The sequence below is a fragment of the Manacus candei genome, unplaced genomic scaffold, assembly GCF_025592945.1.
Source record: "Manacus candei isolate 608988 ecotype Guabito, Panama unplaced genomic scaffold, ASM2559294v1 h1tg000099l, whole genome shotgun sequence".
Classification (NCBI taxonomy): Eukaryota; Metazoa; Chordata; class Aves; order Passeriformes; family Pipridae; genus Manacus; species Manacus candei.
In genome coordinates, this window is record NW_026138147.1 from 1,207,099 (window position 1) to 1,225,192 (window position 18,094).

Below are 18,094 nucleotides of genomic sequence, written 5' to 3' on the forward strand. Positions count from 1 at the left end.
GAGGCCCATTATCCTGGCAGATTATGGACTCTAATAGGCACCAACACAGGATCAGTTCCCCATGGACATTTCCCACATTCTGAACCACTCTTACCATTGTATAAGTTTGTTATTTTAGCTTCTCTAATGACCTTGGATGTTCAAGTATATCCTCAACAGACAGAAAACTGGGTGTATATCCAGACATGAGACAAAAAACTGCTCAAGCAGAAGTGGGAAGGACTTTTGTCTCCCAACGTGGCTGTGGAAGCTCCGTGGGGAGACTCCCAAATTCCCTGTATGGGAATAAAACAGCTCTGGACACAGAGGAACCCACTGTCCTGGACAGTGCAGTGAGCAATGAATCTGCTGCAGGTAAAGCTGCAACAGAATCAGAACCTCTATAATGAAAAGCATTAAATGGTTTATCTTTTTCTGTTTACAGGACATTGTTTCTGGTATTTTTAATAGAAATATAATAATATTTAATATTTCATGGTTATTTATCCCCGGATTAGCCAGCCATCCTAACAAGACCTTGCAACTCACGATTTTAGAAGAAAGAATTCAGAGTGATGTCCCCTAAGGGCCACTCCCATACAACACACAGAGAGCAAATGCCACCTGACCCTTGGAAGAGAAACTCACCCCGAAAGCTCATGCAGGCTGTGACACTGATAACAAACAGCAGGAACTGCTGGATTTGTTCTGTTTCCCACTCCTTCAAATGAAAACATTCCAATGATGGGACTTCCAACACCAAACATGGACCACTCCAATGGTCTCCCTCCAACTGGAGTGATGCTCCTTTTGGAAGGAAAAGCAGCCCAACCTCCCATAGATCCACAAATCCTCTTCATGGTCACTCCCCTGGGGTTAAGTGAAAGAGAGATCTGCCTGCTATCTTGTATGGTGGTTTATATCAATCTCTTCTTAATGCTTGTTTCTTTTGCAGGTTCGGATATAATTGCTTTAATATAATTGCTTTGATACAGTGCACTGTACTACTTTATGCTGTATTATACCCTACTAGTAGGTTTTTAGTCTTTACACTGTGTAGTAAATAATTCTGATTAAGAGTTTTCATCTGTTCACTTGTCTGTTCATTTGTCATAATAAATAATTCATTTTATATAAATACATCTGATCTACCATCGTTAAAACCTGTGAGACAAAGTGATTTAATCACACCTCTGTAATTCCTTAAATTTAAACTGTTGACACAGCCCAAGGCTAAGGCTGGATCCAGCCACACTCGGGCTCCTCTCTGAGAAGGCATTTAGAAAGCAAGGGGATCCTTTCTGTACCTCGTGACTCAACAGCAGGGCTTCTTTAATAACTTTGTCTGAGCCTTCCACTCCCCCCCGTGCCAGCCCCGCGCCCACACACACGAACCCTGCAGTCCAGTCGCTCCAGTCGCTCCGTTGTCAGCACTATTGACACGGGGGCTGTTCAGGGCCCTGCTCCTCCTCCAGTTGCTGCACTCACACCCCCGTGCTCACGAGCTCTTGCAGAGAGAATTGGCTCACACAGGAGTTGGAAGTTAAGTTTAATGAGAAGACAGAACAGACTGCACTGGTTGGGGTCCTCCCCTCAACTTCCCTCCAGTCCTGTGTTATCCAAAACTGCTCTTCCCCTGCATCCCATCATGTGTCCTACACTCCAAGGCAACAATCCCCCTAGGCCAAATGGGGATCTGCTCTCAGTGACTGAGGGGTTTCAGACCTGGACAACAGGGCTGATGGCTCTCCCAGGGCAGCCCTGGAAAGAGCTGGGACATGGGGTCCATTTCCCAGAGCCTGGCATTGGGGTTGTCACTTGCCACTGTTCCTCTGTGCTCTCTCTGTTTGGAGATGGATTCTTGGAGAGCTGATGGCCCTGCAGTGATGGAGCAGCCAGGGCAGAGCATTAACTGAGTTACTCCTCCTCCCACTGTTAGTGCCCTGTCTGTGTGTGCAGATGAGCTTCTTATCACTTAACCTGACACAAGCTGACAAGAGCACAAATCTCCTGAGGCATCCGTGTTTGGAGGTCACACACATATGCCCTGCTATTGTTTAACAGATGAGAGCAGATCCTTGGAATTTATGTCCAGAAATGCATCAGGATTAGGGGAAAAGCTTTGTTATTGTACTGGCAATGGATTTGTTCAGTGCCAGTATCACAGCCTTGTTCCTAAGGCTGTAGATGAAGGGATTTAAGAATGGGTACAGGACTGTGTTCAGCAAAGCTACAATTCTGTTGGTCTTCAAGGAAACATCTGCTGAAGGACACATGTAGAGAGCAAGGCAGCTCCCATATGCAATGGATAAGGTGATGAGATGGGAAGAGCAGGTGGTAAAAGCTTTCTTCCTCCCAGAGGCTGCTGGAAGCTGCAGAACACAGCAAAGGATGCACGTGTAAAATGCCAGAGTTAAACAGAAGGAACCCAGCACGACCCACGATAAGAAAACAGAGTCTATTTTCCAAAGCAGGCTGGTGTCAGAGCAGGACAGTTTGAATAAGGGGGAGTTGTCACAAAGGAAATGGGGGATCCTGTTGGAGCCACAGAAGGACAGCTGAGAGAGGAAGAGCAGGCGGTAGCTCAGGAGGGTGAAGCCGATGAGCCAGGCAGCAAGAACCAGGCAGAGGCAGAGCTGAGGTTCCCTGGTGGCAGCGTAGTGCAGGGGGTGGCAGATGGCAACCCAGCGGTCAAAGGCCATGACAACAAGCAGGACAAACTCTGTGCAGCCCAGGGCGAAATAGAAATAGGATTGGGCAAAGCAGCTGCTCAGCGAGATGGTTTTCTGATCAGAACTCAGGATGGCAAACAATTTGATGCTTGTGGAGGATGTAAACCAGATTTCCAGGAACGCCAGGTTGCTAATGAAAAAGTACATGGGGGTTTGCAGGTGGTGATCCACACACACGAGGAAAATGATGGTTGCATTCCCTGTCACTGTTGTCAGGTACATGAGCAGAAGGATCACAGAGAGAAACAGCTGCAGGCTTTGATCAAGCCCTGGGAAACCCTCTAGGATGAACTCAGTAACTGCTGTTTCATTTGCTGCTCCCATGCTGAATTTCAGTTCATCCTGCCGGGACAGGAACATGGCAAAACCAAGTGTGATAATTTCACAGGCTGGACAAAATGTTCTGTCCTTCCCTCTCTGCTCCTTTCATTTCCTGCACTCTTCCTGTACAGCCCAGAGATCGTCCTTCAAGCAATTCTCACACCCTGATTTTTCTGTTTCACATTTCACTCAGAGTCCTCAGAGATTTTGTTGTCTTATTTCTACTTTGCCAAATACTCACAAAGAATTCTTTCACCAGAGCAGAGGATTCTGGAGAGGCTGTTGGCTATTTCACCCCATTCCTGGGAAATCCCAGGCTCACTCAGACCTCTGGCAAACATCTGTCACACCTCTGTGCCAAAAGCCTCTCTTCTACTGCACAGATGCTAACCCATGAAATCACATCCACTCTGCATGTTTAAAGCTCTTGTCTCTACTTTTCAGTGTTGGCCTTTTGCACTGGGAATCCCTGAGAATCTGTTGATTCCAAAATAAGCAATATCAAGTATTTTGCAATCCCCTGCTTTCTGCCACAGCTTCTTGCTCTCTGGTTCTTCAGGAAAAGAGAGGGAAGAGCAGAATAGGGACCAAGTATAACTTGACTTTTTAGTACTCCAAATAATAACCAAAATTTATTATGGATCCACACAGTGTGTCACAGAGTCCCACCTCACACCCGTCTGCACAAAAAGGCACTTGTTGCCATACAGTTGCTCGTTGCTATTGCTGTCAAATGTTCCAACCCAAATGCAGAGCAAGAGAACAGTGCCAGGAAGAGATTTGTAACCTCTCCTTTGCCTGCCAGTTTTAGACTGGGAGAACCCAGTCTCCAGAGCCTTCTCTTGTCTCCACTGACTACAGAGGGAGCCTGGAGAAAACAAGTTCCATAAGGGCCTGCAGTGGAGCAGATGAAACTCATTATTCAAGTCTCAAATCTCCGATTAATTAAGTTGTTATGCTTTTAAATGAAAATTCACAGTTCACAGAAAGAAACATGAGAAAAAATGTGCAGTAAAGACTGGCATTCTTCCTTTCATCTTTTGATTTTGTTTTTAGGCAGAGAGGAGCAGAGCACATGGCTCCAAAACCAGGGTGATTTGAAATGCCAGGGGGAGGAGAGGGGATGGTGGGTTTGAAGCAATGAAACAAAGCTGTGTTGATGTGCAGCCAGAGCACTGAAGTCATTAGTCCCTGAGTGGTCCCAGCTCATTGTCCACATAGATGAGAGGAGAGACTGGTCTGAGAGAGCCCATCAGCTTGAAACCAAGGGATTGAATTCAGTCAAGACCCTTAAAAATTAACAAACTCCAAAAGGAGCAACAATTTTGAGTCACCTTCAAAATCAGCTGTTGGCCTGAACTGTGTGGGACCTGCCCAGGGACACCCTCCAGGGAAGTCCAGGCAGTCCTGGAGATGGGCAGATCCTGCTGTGCCCAGGCCTTTTCTGGGGCATAAATGTGGCGACTGCCGTCCTGGGGGGAGAATCTGACGCTTCAGAGATCCCTGTAGCAGCTTCTGCTGCACAGCTGAGTAAACCTGAATGAGTTGGAAGATGCTTACACATGCCAGAGGGGGTATGCAGGACCACAGGTCAGGTGGATTATAAGAATTAATCAGAACAGTGGTGACCAAAGTCACACCTGATCCAATTGAAGACACTGGTGCAAGGGCCATTGCAAAGGAAACTCTTCCAATCTGAGTTATCCCACAAGTCAAGCAATCTTTTCCTTGAGAGCTCATCAAAAAGAGAGAGGAAGAAAAAAAAAAGCGAGGAAGAAGGAGAGATATAAAATGTGCTAATACCAACTGAGAAGAACCTCTGAGCAATGTTTCACCACTCAAACTGTTGGTAGAAAATGTGTTTGGGAAATGACTGCATAAAGAACATTCATGAATCTGGGAAGGAAGACTTCTCCAGAGAGTACACAGAAGTCTTCATGTCAGAGGGCTCCACTATTTCCTAAAATCTACATTCAGGGCTTGAGTCAGCTGTTTGCAGAGAGGCCACCAGTGGCTCCAGCATTCTCTGGGGTAGCTGAAGCCCTCATGTGGGACTGGGAAAAGTGTCCCAGGACCTACAGGAGCTCTTTTGGAGCACGAGCTGGAAGGCCTGAGCTGAGGCAGGTACCTCAGGAGTGGTGCAGGACTGCTGGGTGCACTGGGCAGGGACCAACAGCCCAGGAGCTCCTTGTCCTTCTGGGTGCCAGCTGTGAGGTCACTTCTGTCACAGGAACTGAGTAGCCCCCAGCTGATCTGTGGGAAGGCAAAGAGTCAGAAGTCATGAATGTCATCAGAAAGCTGCTCCCAACATGATGGCAGATTTGGGAAGGTCAAGGGGAACGGGGACAAGGGAGATGGGAGACTTGGCAAGGGAATAATGCTTGGTCAAGAGAGATGGAAGATTTGACCAGAGAAGGGTTGCTGGGAGATGTGATGGTCAGAGGTGTCTTGGGCACAGCAACCATGAAATGATGGAGTTTTCAGTTCTGGGGGAAGTAAGGAAGGGATCAATAAAACCTCTACCTTGGACTTCTGGAGGGTGGACTTTGGCCTGTTCAGGACACTGAAATGGTTGAGACAGTGTCCTGGAAAACAGTCCTTAATAACAAAGAGGTCCAGGAAGGCTGGACATACTCTAAGAAGGAAATCTTGAAGGCCCAGGAGCAGCCTGTCCATGTGTGCTGCAAGATGAGCCAGCAGGGAAGACGACTGGCCTGGCTGAGCAGGGAACTTTTCTGGGACTGGGGGAATAAAAAGGGTTTATGACCTTTGGAAGAAGGGGCAGGCAGCTCAGGAAGAGTACAAGGATGTTGTTAGGCCATGTAGAGAGAAAATTAGAAAGGTAAAAGCTCAGCTAGAACTCAATCTGGCTACTTCTGTAAAGGGTAATAAAAAGGGTTTATATAATACATCATCAACAAAAGGAGGGCACAGGAAAATCTCCATCCTTTATTGGACACCGGGGGGAACACTGTCACCAAGGATGAGGAAAAGGCCAAGGCATTTAATGCCTTCTTTGCCTCAGTCTTTCACAGAAAGGCCTGTTATCCTCAGGACAACCAGCCCCCTGAGCTGGTAGACAAGGACAGGGAGCAGAATGGACCCTCTGTAATCCAGGAGGAAGCAGTTGGTGATCTGCTGAGCCACTGAGACACTCCCAAGTCTATGGGACCAGAAGGGATTCATCCAAGGGTGCTGAGGGAGCTGGAGGGAGAGCTCAGCAGAAACCCTCCACCATTTACCATCAGTCCTGGCTCACTAGGGAGGACCCGATGAGTGGAGGTGCTCATGTGATGCCCATCCACAAGAAGGGCCAGAAGGAGGATTGAAACAGGAGCCAGGCCTAGAAGAGTTAACTGAGATATCTTGGCCTGCTGAGAAACCCAATACCTGTTTTGCTGGAAGAACATTTTCGGAGCACTGGTTAATCTCATGTTCTGTTCTGGTCACTGGACCAAAGGCCTTATTATAGAAAGAATAGGAGTAGTACACACACAGTAATAAATTAGGTAACCTGGATGTTTGAATAAGATCTAGAAGGCCCAGAGCCAGGATTTTGCAAGCTTGAAGAATTCAGGTCACCTGATTGAAGAGGTCAAATTGAGGAAGACGTCCATGGCGACCACCAGAGGGATGAAGGCTTGAGGAGAAACCCCCCACAGTAGAAGACTGGGCATGTCTGGAAAGACTCTGCCCAGAGACCAGCCTGCTTATTAATATGTATAATAAATGAGGTAACCCTGTATCTAAAGCGTATAAATTCGCTTAGTTTTGCACTTTCAAGTTGAGCAAGTTTGTCCAGCACGAGCTGGCTTGCTCCCAAGGTTGAATAAACAAATACCTTGCTGCTTAAAGATAAAAGAATGTCTCTGAGCAGTCTTTGGGGCCGATTGTTCGGATTCACTGGTCACGTGCAAACAGGTGAGTGGTCAGTGCCCATCCCTGGCCATGCCAGGAGGTGACAGCAAGGACAGTTTGCAAAGAACAAATTTAGATAGGGTGCCTTTGTTGGAATCAAGGGGGCCATTGTGACACCAGAGAAAGTCAGGGAATCAATGAGCTGTTGTGACACTTCAGGGTCTCCTGGAACCAAAGGAAGCCTGGGACAGTTTGGAACCTCATGGAGTCAAGGGCCTATTGAGACCCTGCGAAGCGCATGGAAGCAGAGGAATTCTGGGAGAGTGTGGAACTTCCTGGAATCAAAGGGCCATTGTGACACTGGAGGGCCTCATGGATCTGAAGGAAAGCTGGGAGACTGCAGAATCTCCTGGAATCAAGTGGCCAGTGTGACACGGGGGACCTCATGGAACCAAAGGAACCCTGGGACAGTTTGGAACTTCATGGAATCAATGGACCATTGGGACACTGGGGAACCCCATGGAATTGTGTGGCCATTGTGCCATTGCAGGGCCTCCTGGAATAAAATGAAACCTGGGACACTGGGAAACCACGTGGGAGCAAGGGGTGCCTGTGACCCTGCAGGACCTGATGGAACCAAGGGAAGCCTGGGACACTGAGGAAACTCGTGGAACCAAGTGGCCTTTGTGACCCTGCAGGATTGCACGGAATCAACAACCCATTGTGACACTGCAGGGCTTCATGGAACCAAAGGAATCCTTGGACACTGTGGAACCTCATAGAAACAAAGGGCCATTGTGCCACTGGAGAACCTCATGGAATCAAGGGGCCATTGTGACACTGCTGGGCCTTGTGGATCCAAAGGAATCTTGGGATGCTGTGGAACCTCCCAGAATCAAGGGGCCGTTTTGACACCGTGGAACCTGATGGAATCAACAGTCCATTGTGACTGTGCAGGGCCCAGGGAAGCAAAGGAATCCTGGGATACTGTGGAATCTGACAGAATCAAGGGACCGTTGTGACCCTGCGGAGTCTCACGGAGATGAAGAAGCCCTGGGAGACTGGAACCTCATGGAATCAAGGGACCGTTGTGGCAGTGCAGGTCCTCTTGGAATCAAGGGCAAATGGGGACCCTGTGAAAACTCATGGCATCAAGGGGCCATTTGGACATGCAGGGCTTCCTAGAAGCAAAGGAAGGCTGGGACGTTTGGGATGGTCCTGGAATCGAGGGGCCATCGGGACACTGCGGAACCTCCTGAAAGCAGAGGAACCCTGAGACTGTGCAGAACCTGAGGGCAGAAAGGAGCCCTCGGGACACTGCAAAGCCTCGTGGAATCGAGGGGCCACTGCTTCACATCTGGGTCTCATGGAACCAAAGGAAAGCTGGGACACTGGGGAAACTCCTGGAAGCAGGGAGACCCTGGGACACTGTGGAACCTCCCGGAATCAAGGGGCCATGGGGACACTGCAGGACCTTGTAGGGCCAAAGGGACTCTGGGCTGCTGCAGAACCTCACGGAGGTGGGAAGCTGCTGTGTGGGGCCCCCCCGACGAGTGGCTGAGGCTGCTGCAGCAGAAGGGGAGTGAAGCCAATTTGCAGAAGTGGAAGCCGTGGGCAACGGCACTGAGCCCCCTTGCCACGGTCAGTTACCATGGCAACCATCCTACGCTCCCGTCGTGTGCTGGGTTAAAAGTAAACCGGAGGGAGAAATGAACCCACGCGAGGGATTACAAGTCAGACTCACAATTTCCTAAGAAGATGACAAGAAATACAATGGTACAGAGAAAACTGGTTCTAACCCACACAAATAGCTGTATAAGCCAGCAGCCTGGGACAAGAAGAGAACAGTGCTGAGCACCACGTGGGCCCCAGGGTGCAAAGGAAAAGGAAAGGAAACGCTGTTGGTGCAGATGATGGTGGCAGTTGTGTTGAGGTAATGATGGCAGTCCTGTGGAGAGTTCCAATCCCAGTCCTGTTGGAATTCTGCTCCTCCTCTCGATGCCACGAGTGGTAGCAGAAGTGCCCAAAGCCCAAGAGTAAATGTGCTCAGGTTCAGGTGGGGATGTGCAGCACCTCCCCCAGGGCAGGGAGTTTGACAATGGGCGATTGAACTCTGTGAGTCACGGGGTATTTCTGGAGTGTGTGATGGTCTGGGTGTTGCAGCTGCCTGTTCTGCCAGTCCAAGGCGGCCCATTGGCAGAGATGACCCCTCAGGCTGGGGGTGAAGGTGCTAATGCCTCCCCGGAGGGGAGTTCTGGCAGCAGAGTCCTGGGTGTGAAGGCAAAGGAACACTCCTTGCACAGTTCTTTCATGGCCAGCTTGTAGGCTGAGGTGTCAGGTGGGCCCTGGGCAGCTGCTGCAAAGGATCCATTCTTAGGAGTCCCTCAGAAATGCCCCAGAGGGTGTAAAATACACAGTTTTGGTGTATTTTACCCAGTGATAAACTGGTCCCGGCCCCTGCAACTAGGAGAGATTGCTGGGGTTGGTTACCATGGCAACCATCATACACTCCCATTGCTATGGTCAGTTACCATGGCAACCATCCTACATTACCATTGCTCCAGTCAGTAACCATGGCAACCATCATACTTCCCACTGCTATGGCCAGTTACCATGGCAACCATCACACATTACCATTGCTCCTGTCAGTAACCATGGCAACCATCCCACATTCTCACTGCTACGTTTGGTTACCATGGTAACTATGATACTTCCCACTGCTACCATGGCAACTCTCATACATTCCCATTCCTACGGTCAGTTACCATGACAACCATCATACATTCCTGTTGCTACAGTCGGATACCATGGCAACTATCGTACATTCCCACTGGTGCAGTCAGTTACCATAGCAACCATCGTACACTCCCATTGCTGCAGTGAGTTACCATGGCAACCATCACACATTTCCATTGCTACAGTCAGTTATCATGGCAACCATCACACATTCCCACTGCTACAGTTGGTTGCCATGGCAACCAGTATACATTCCCACTGCTACCATTGGTTACCATGCCAACCATCACACATTCCCATTGCAATGGTCGGTTACCATGGCACCCAGCATACATTCCCATTGCTACCATTGGTTACCATGGCAACCATCACCCATTCCCATTTTTATGGTCAGTTACCATGGCAACCAACATACAGTCACGTTGCTATGGTCACATTCAATGACAACCAGTAAACATTCCCGTTTCTACAGTCAGTTACCATGGGAACCCTCACACATTCCCATTGTCATGGTCGGTTACTGTGGCAACCATCATACATTCCCATCGCTATGGTCAGTTACCATGGCAACCACCATAAGTCCCATTTGTTACGGTCAGTTACCAGGGCAACCATCACATTTTCCATTGCTACTGTCAGTTACCATGGCAACCATTATATATCCCACTGCTACGGTCAGTTACCATGGCAACCATCATACATTTGCATTGCCATAGTCAGTTACCATGGCAACCGTCGTATATTCCCATTACTATGGTCAGTTACCATGGCAACCACAATACAGTCGCGTTCCTACGGTCAGTTACCATGGCAACCATCATACATTCCCATTGTTATGCTCAGTTACCATGGCAAACATCATACTTCCAACTGGTTCAGTCGGTTACCATGGCAACCACCATACAGCCACCTGGCTACAGTCAGTTCCCATGGCAACCATCACACACTTGTGTTGCTACGGTCGGTTCCCATGGCAAACAACAAACATTCTGGTTGCTATGGTCAGTTACCATGGCAACCAGCATACATTGGCATTGCCCATGTCAGTTCTCATGGCAACCATCAGACATTCTCTTCTAGGTTAGGAATTTAAGAGAGTTTGTCTTTCCCCTGCCCCCCCAATGTAGGAGAGACGGAGCTGGAGTGGAAAAGGGGGAGATGGGCTCAAAGGCTTTCCTGAAGTCAGAACAGACACATCCCCAGCCTTTCCCTCAGCTACTGACGGGCTCATTTTGTCAGAGGAGGAGACCAGGTTGGTCAGGCAGGACCTGCCTTTCCCAACCCCACACTGGCTGGGCCTGATCCCCCTGCCCCAGGGCTGGAAACACAGTCCAACCATCTGTCATGGACCGATCCAGGCCACACTAGAGAAGGGTGAGGCTCCCGAACACATCCAGTACATCGATGACATCATTGGATGGGGGGACACAGCTGAAGAAGTTTTCAAGAAAGGACAGAAGATCATCCAGATTCTCCTCGAGGCCGCTTTTGCCATCAAGAAGAGCAAAGTCAAGGGCCCTGCCCGAGAGATCCAGTTCCTAGGGGTGAAATGGCAGGATGGACAACGTCAGATACCAACAGACGTCATCAACAAGATTGTAGTCATGGCTCCACCCACAGACAAGAAAGAGACCCAAGCTTTTCTGGGAGCCACAGGCTTCTGGAGGATGCACATCCCAGAGTACAGTCAGATTGAGAGCCCTCTTTACTTTGTGACCCGTAAAAAGAACAATTTCCAGTGGGGTCCTGAGCAACAACAAGCTTTCAGGCAGATCAAGCAAGAGATTGCTCTTGGACCAGTCAGGACGGGCCCAGATGTAAAGAATGTACTCTACACTGCAGCTGGAGATAAAGGTCCCTCCTGGAGCCTCTGGCCAAAGGTGCCTGGCGAGACGCGAGGGCGACCACTGGGTTTCTGGAGCCGAAGCTACAGAGGTTGTGAGGCCAATTCCACCCCTGTGGAAAAGGAAATCTTAGCGGCGTATGAAGGCACACGAGCAGCTTCAGAGGTAATTGGTACCGAAGCACAGCTCTTCCTGGCACCCCGATTACCAGTCTGGAGCTGGATGTTCAAAGGGAAGGTGCCCCCTACGCATCATGCCACCGATGCCACGTGGAGTAAGTGGATGGCTTTGATTACGCAACGTGTCTGAATCGGGAACTCGAATCGCCCTGGCATCTTGGAAATCATAACCAATTGGCCTGAAGGTGGGAACTTCAGTCTGGCAGAAGAAGAAGGAGAACCAGTGAGCCGAGTTGAAGAAGCTCTGCCATTTGATCAGCTGCCAGATGAAGAGACATGCTATGCCCTTGGCTCCGATGGCTCCTGCCGTATTGTAGGGAGGAGCTGGAAGTGGAAAGCAGCCGTTTGGAGTCCCACCCAACAAGTGGCGGAAGCCACTGAAGGTAAAGGCGAATTGAGTCAGTTTGCGGAACTCAAAGCAGTCCAATTGGCCCTGGATATCGCAGAGAGAGAAGGATGGCCAAGGCTCTACCTGTACACCGGTTCGTGGGTGAGAGCCAATGCCCTGTGGGGGTGGCTAGACTGGTGGAAAGAGATGAATTGGAAGCGTAGAGGAAAACCCATCTGGGCTGCTGATCCGTGGCAAGACATCGCTGCCAGAGTGAAGAAATTGACCGTGAGAGTCCGCCATGTAGATGCCCACGTGCCCAAGAAACGAGCTAATGAGGAACATGCTAATAACATACAGGCAGACCGAGCTGCACAGGTCAAGGTATCACAAGCAGACCTAGACTGGCAGCAGAAGGGAGAATTGTTCCTAGCTCGATGGGCCCATGATGCTTCAGGTCATCAGGGCCGAGATTCCCCTCATAGATGGGCAAGAGACCGAGGGGTGGATTTAGTCATGGATATCATCTCTCAAGTTATCCGTGACTGTGAAACCTGTGCTGCTATTAAGCAGGCAAAAAGGTTGAAGCCCCTGTGGTATGGTGGACGCTGGGAGAAGTATAAATATGGGGAGACCTGGCAGGTTGACTATATCATGTTGCCACAGACCCGCCAAGGTAAACGCTATGTGCTTCCCATGGTGGAAGCAAACACAGGATGGTTGGAAACATATTCGGTACCGCATGCAACAGCCCAAAACACCATTCTAGGTCTGGAGAAGCAGGTCCTGTGGAGACATGGCACTCCAGAGAGGATTGAGTCAGACAACGGGACTCATTTCAAGAACAGCCCATTAGCCACTTGGGCACAGGAGCATGGGATTGAATGGGTATATCACATTCCATATCATGCACCTGCTGCAGGAAAAGTAGAAAGGTGTAATGGACTGTTGGCGACAACCCTAAAGGCACTAGGTGAGGGAACTTACAAAAATTGGGATAAGAACTTAGCCAAGGCCACCTGGCTAGTCAACACTAGAGGCTCTGTCAACCCAGCTGGTCCTGCCCAAGCAGAATCCCTCCACACTGGAGATGGAGACAAAGTTCCAGCCATCCATCTAAAAGGTATGTTAGGTAAGGCCCTTTGGATCACTCCTCCCTCAGGCCAAGACAAACCCAGTCGTGGGATTGTTTTTGCTCAAGGGCCCGGAAATCCCTGGATGGTTATGAGGAAGGATGGAGAGATCCAATGTGTCCCTCAAGGAAACCTAGCTCTGGGGAAAAACTAATTCTGTGTCCTAAGTTGTGTTTTACAGGAGACCAGACACCAGACGGAAAAGACCCGAACAAAGTGATCCCGGTATCCAAGGATGTCCGATGATGAGACAGCCTAAACCAATGAGCCAGCCCTAAACCAGAACTGTGATTGCCACGAAAGGGCCAAGAATCCTAATCGAGCTACTGGTGGTGCTGATCTCCAACAACAGACGACAGCCTCGAAGTAAACATGGACTATATGTATATATGTATATGTATACGCGCGGGATAGAGATGGACACAATATACAGGTGTTACGTAAAGAAATAGTATGGAATAAGGGGTGGAGAATGGGATGGTTTCACTCAGGCCTTCCTGGAGACCAGCTTGTAACCAGGAAGGAACTAGGAAGGTGATCACGGAAGTATTCCATGCTATTCCTTTGCGTAACTTGAGGTATAAATAAAGCCAGCAGGAGGGACCTCGCGCTCTTCCTTCCCGGCGAGGTTCGAGAACGGTGGGTCCCTGTCTTGGTCTGGCTTATCTGGAGCTGAGGCCCACAGCGACTGCTGTTATCTGCCACGCGTGAGGGGAGAGCGCTGGGCCGTGTCCAGCCATCCTGCCTGTTCAAAGGGAAGTGGTGAGATTTTGCTAATTTACCTGCAGTTGGCTGGTTGACTTGGTTGGTCTTTGTCCCTTTTTGTCCTTTTCCCTTCTCCCTCCCCCTCTGCCCTTTTTGGGGAGCTGTTTGGGATTTCTGGAGTTGTGGTGCATAGTATTCTCATTGTAGATATCTGTCTCATATGTAAAATATATATATATATTTTTGCTATAGCTTTGGCTGCTTAAGTCGTTTTTTTTTTCTCTTCCCTCTCTGGGAAGCAGGTCCTTGTTGTCGAGTTTCGGGGACTTGGCGGGAAGCCAGCTCGAAACTTGCACACCTCCCTGCGATGAAAAGCAAGCAGCTTGTCAGGACCACACTGAGAAACCCAGGATTGATTGTTTCATTCATTATCGTTGTTCAATCCTTAGTGGAAGAGGAGAGAGACTTACTGAGGAAAAAGGAGTTGGCTATGCTGGAACTCCAGGCCGTGCAGAAGAGGCTGGAAGAGCTGCAAGAGCTGAGCAAAGGCCTGGAGGAAAACAGGTTGGAACCAGGAGCTGAACTGATCCAGAGAGTGGTGAGTGTGTCCTGGGATGGGCATGGGATTTGTCCCACAAAATTGAAGCGTGCTTGAGGAACCAGAGTGGATTGTTCACCAAATCTGGAGCTCAAGGAGTGGCGGGAGCAGCTCCAGAGGGAGCTCAAGGAGTCCCGGGAGTAGCTCCAGAGGAAAATCAAGGAGTCCCGGGAGACTCTGCACAGAGAGCTCAGGGAGCACGAACGACGGGAAAGCGACCTGAGCTCCAGAGAATGGTGAGCAAAGCACCGAAACATCCCCTGAAACTGCCCCAAATCCAGCAAAATCCGCCCAAATCCCATAAAAACGCCATCAAAATCCATCCAAGTCCTCCCAAATCCCCCTGAAATCCACTCAAAATTCCAGGAAATCCTTCAGAACTGAGCTGAAATCCATTGAAATGGAGCGAAAATCCTTCCAAACCCACTCCAAATCAGTCAAAGATCCACTGAAAATCCCCCTCCAGCCGGAGCTGTGGGAAAGTTGCCTCCGAGTGGGGTGAGGGAACCACCACCTCTGTGGAGACAGAGGAAATTAGACAGTTGAACACCTTGCCTGGTCTCTCAGAGGACCCCTCTGCTGTGGGACTGCTGAAGGATGAAGAACAATTGGTACCGATAGCCACAGCAACAGTGCACCGTCGGCAATACCGCACCGACCGAGACTCTGTGACCCCTATACAAAAGATGATCCGTGAACTGGAGACCCAGGGGGTGGTCGGCAAGAGTCGCTCACCCTTTAATAGCCCTATATGGCCAGTGCGTAAGTCCAGCGGAGAGTGGAGGCTGACGGTGGATTACCGTGGACTCAATGAAGTCACACCACCCCTGAGTGCTGCTGTGTCGGACATGCTGGAGCTCCAGTATGAGCTGGAGTCCAAGGAAGCCAAGTGGTATGCCACCACTGACATTGCCAATGCCTTTTTCTCCATTCCTTTGGCAGCGGAGTGCAGACCACAATTTGCTTTCACTTGGAGAGGTGTGCAGTACACCTGGAATCGACTGCCTCAGGGGTGGAAACACAGTCCCAGCATTTGCCATGGACTGATCCAGACTGCACTGGAAAAGGGTGAGGCTCCAGAGCACCTACAGTACATTGATGACATCATTGTATGGGGGAACACAGCGGGCGAAGTCTTCGAGAAAGGAGAGAAGATAATCCAGATTCTCCTAAGAGCCGGTTTTGCCATTAAACGGAGTAAGGTCAAGGGACCTGCTCAGGAAATTCAGTTCCTAGGAGTGAAGTGGCAAGATGGACGCCGCCTAATTCCAATGGAGGTGATTAACAAAATAGCAGCCATGTCCCCACCAACCAGCAAGAAGGAAACACAGGCTTTCCTAGGCGCTGTGGGCTTTTGGAGGATGCATATCCCCGAGTATAGTCAGATTGTAAGCCCTCTCTACCTTGTGACACGGAAGAAAAATGATTTCCAGTGGGGCCCCGAACAACAACAAGCCTTTGAACAAATTAAACAGGAGATTGCCCATGCGGTAGCCCTTGGGCCAGTAAGGACAGGACAGGACGTGAAGAACGTGCTCTACACCGCAGCCGGGGAGAATGGTCCTTCCTGGAGCCTCTGGCAGAAAGTGCCTGGGGAGATCCGAGGACGACCGCTGGGATTCTGGAGTCGGGGATACAAAGGATCTGAAGCCAGCTATACACCAACTGAGAAAGAGATCCTGGCTGCCTATGAAGGAGTTCGAGCTGCCTCAGAAGTGATCGGCACTGAAGCGCAGCTCCTCCTGGCACCCCGACTACCAGTGCTGGGCTGGATGTTCAAGGGAAGAGTTCCTTCCACACATCATGCCACCGATGCCACATGGAGTAAGTGGATCGCTCTGATCACGCAGCGAACCCGGATAGGGAATCCTAATCGCCCTGGGATTCTGGAAATTATCACCAATTGGCCCGAAGGTGAGAGTTTCGGACTATCCTCTGAAGAAGAGGAGGAGAAGGTGACACGGGCTGAGGAGGCCCCACCATATGACAAGCTACCCGCAGATGAAAGGCGATATGTGCTCTTCACGGATGGCTCCTGCCGCATTGTAGGGACAAACCGAAAATGGAAGGCAGCTGTATGGAGTCCCACACGGCGAGTTGCAGAAGCGACCGAAGGACAAGGTGGGTCAAGTCAGTTTGCAGAGCTTAAAGCCGTTCAGTTGGCTTTGGATATAGCTGAACGAGAGAAGTGACCAAGACTCTATCTCTACACTGACTCATGGATGGTGGCCAATGCTCTGTGGGGATGGCTGGAGCGATGGAAAAAGGCCAACTGGCAGCGCCAAGGGAAACCCATCTGGGCGGCGGAGATGTGGCAGGACATCGCTGGCCGGGTAGAGAAGCTGAGTGTGAAGGTCCGTCACGTAGACGCTCATGTAGGCAAGAAACGGGCTAATGAGGAGCATCGTAACAACGAGCAGGCGGACCGAGCTGCCAGGATTAAAGTCTCTCAGGTAGATCTGGATTGGCAGCACAAAGGAGAATTATTTCTGGCTCGATGGGCCCATGACGCCTCCGGTCACCAGGGGAGAGATGCAACATACAGATGGGCTCGTGACCGAGGGGTGGACTTAACCAAGGACATTGTCTCACAGGTCATCCATGACTGTGAGACATGTGCTGCCATCAAGCAGGCCAAGCGGGTGAAGCCTCTATGGTATGGTGGACGGTGGTTGAAGTACAGGTATGGGGAAGCCTGGCAAGTTGACTACATCACGCTCCCCAAAACCCGCCAAGGCAAGCACTACGTACTGACCATGGTAGAAGGAAGCACTGGATGGTTGGAGACATACCCCGTGCCTCATGCCACTGCCTGGAATACCATCCTGGGCCTTGAAAAACAAGTCCTGTGGCGACACGGCACCCCGGAGAGAATTGAGTCTGATAATGGGACCCATTTCAAGAATGGCCTCGTAGACACCTGGGCCAAAGAGCACGGCATTGAGTGGGTGTATCATATCCCCTACCATGCACCAGCTGCTGGAAAAGTTGAGCGGTGCAACGGACTGCTGAAGACCACCCTGAAGGCACTGTGTGGGGAGACTCTCAAACACTGGGAGCTGCATTTAGCAAAGGCCACCTGGTTGGTCAACACCCGAGGTTCCATCAATTGAGCTGGCCCTGCCCAGTCAGAACCTTTGCATACTGTAGATGGAGATAAAGTCCCTGTGGTACATATGAGAGGAATGTTAGGGAAGACTGTTTGGATTAGTCCCACCTCAAGCAAAGGCAAACCCATCCGAGGGATTGTTTTTGCTCAGGGACCTGGTTCCACCTGGTGGGTAATGCAAAAAGATGGGGAGACACGTTGTGTACCACAAGGGGACCTAATTTTGAGTGAGAATGGTCTGTAATGTTTCATTGTATATATATATATAGATAGATGTATATAGTTTTAGAGGGATATAGTTTTTAAAGGGGGTTAATTTGGGCATGACATGGATGGCATAGAATAAGGGGTGGATAATGTCCTAGTTAGGACAGCTGAGATCAGTTCATCATGGTGGGTGTAACCCAAAACTGTATTCTATAGCCTTCCATGTCATTTCCCAGAAACTAGACTATTGTTGTCAATAGACTATTCGCACCCTCTGCCCATAGAGCATGGTGGGTGTAACCCAAAACTGTATTCTATAGCCTTCCATGTCATTTCCCAGAAACTAGACTATTGTTGTCAATAGA

General features: G+C 49.8%; 1 protein-coding gene across 1 annotated transcript; it reads right to left on the reverse strand.

Annotated features, from left to right (window-relative positions):
- Nucleotides 1-2,087: 2,087 nt before the first annotated feature.
- LOC127461287 (olfactory receptor 6F1-like) lies at nucleotides 2,088-3,150 on the reverse strand. The gene has a single exon (XM_051768967.1). The coding sequence runs from the start codon at nucleotides 3,069-3,071 to the stop codon at nucleotides 2,088-2,090; it is 984 nt and encodes a 327-aa protein (XP_051624927.1). The 5' UTR covers nucleotides 3,072-3,150.
- Between the last annotated feature and the right edge of the window lie 14,944 nt (nucleotides 3,151-18,094).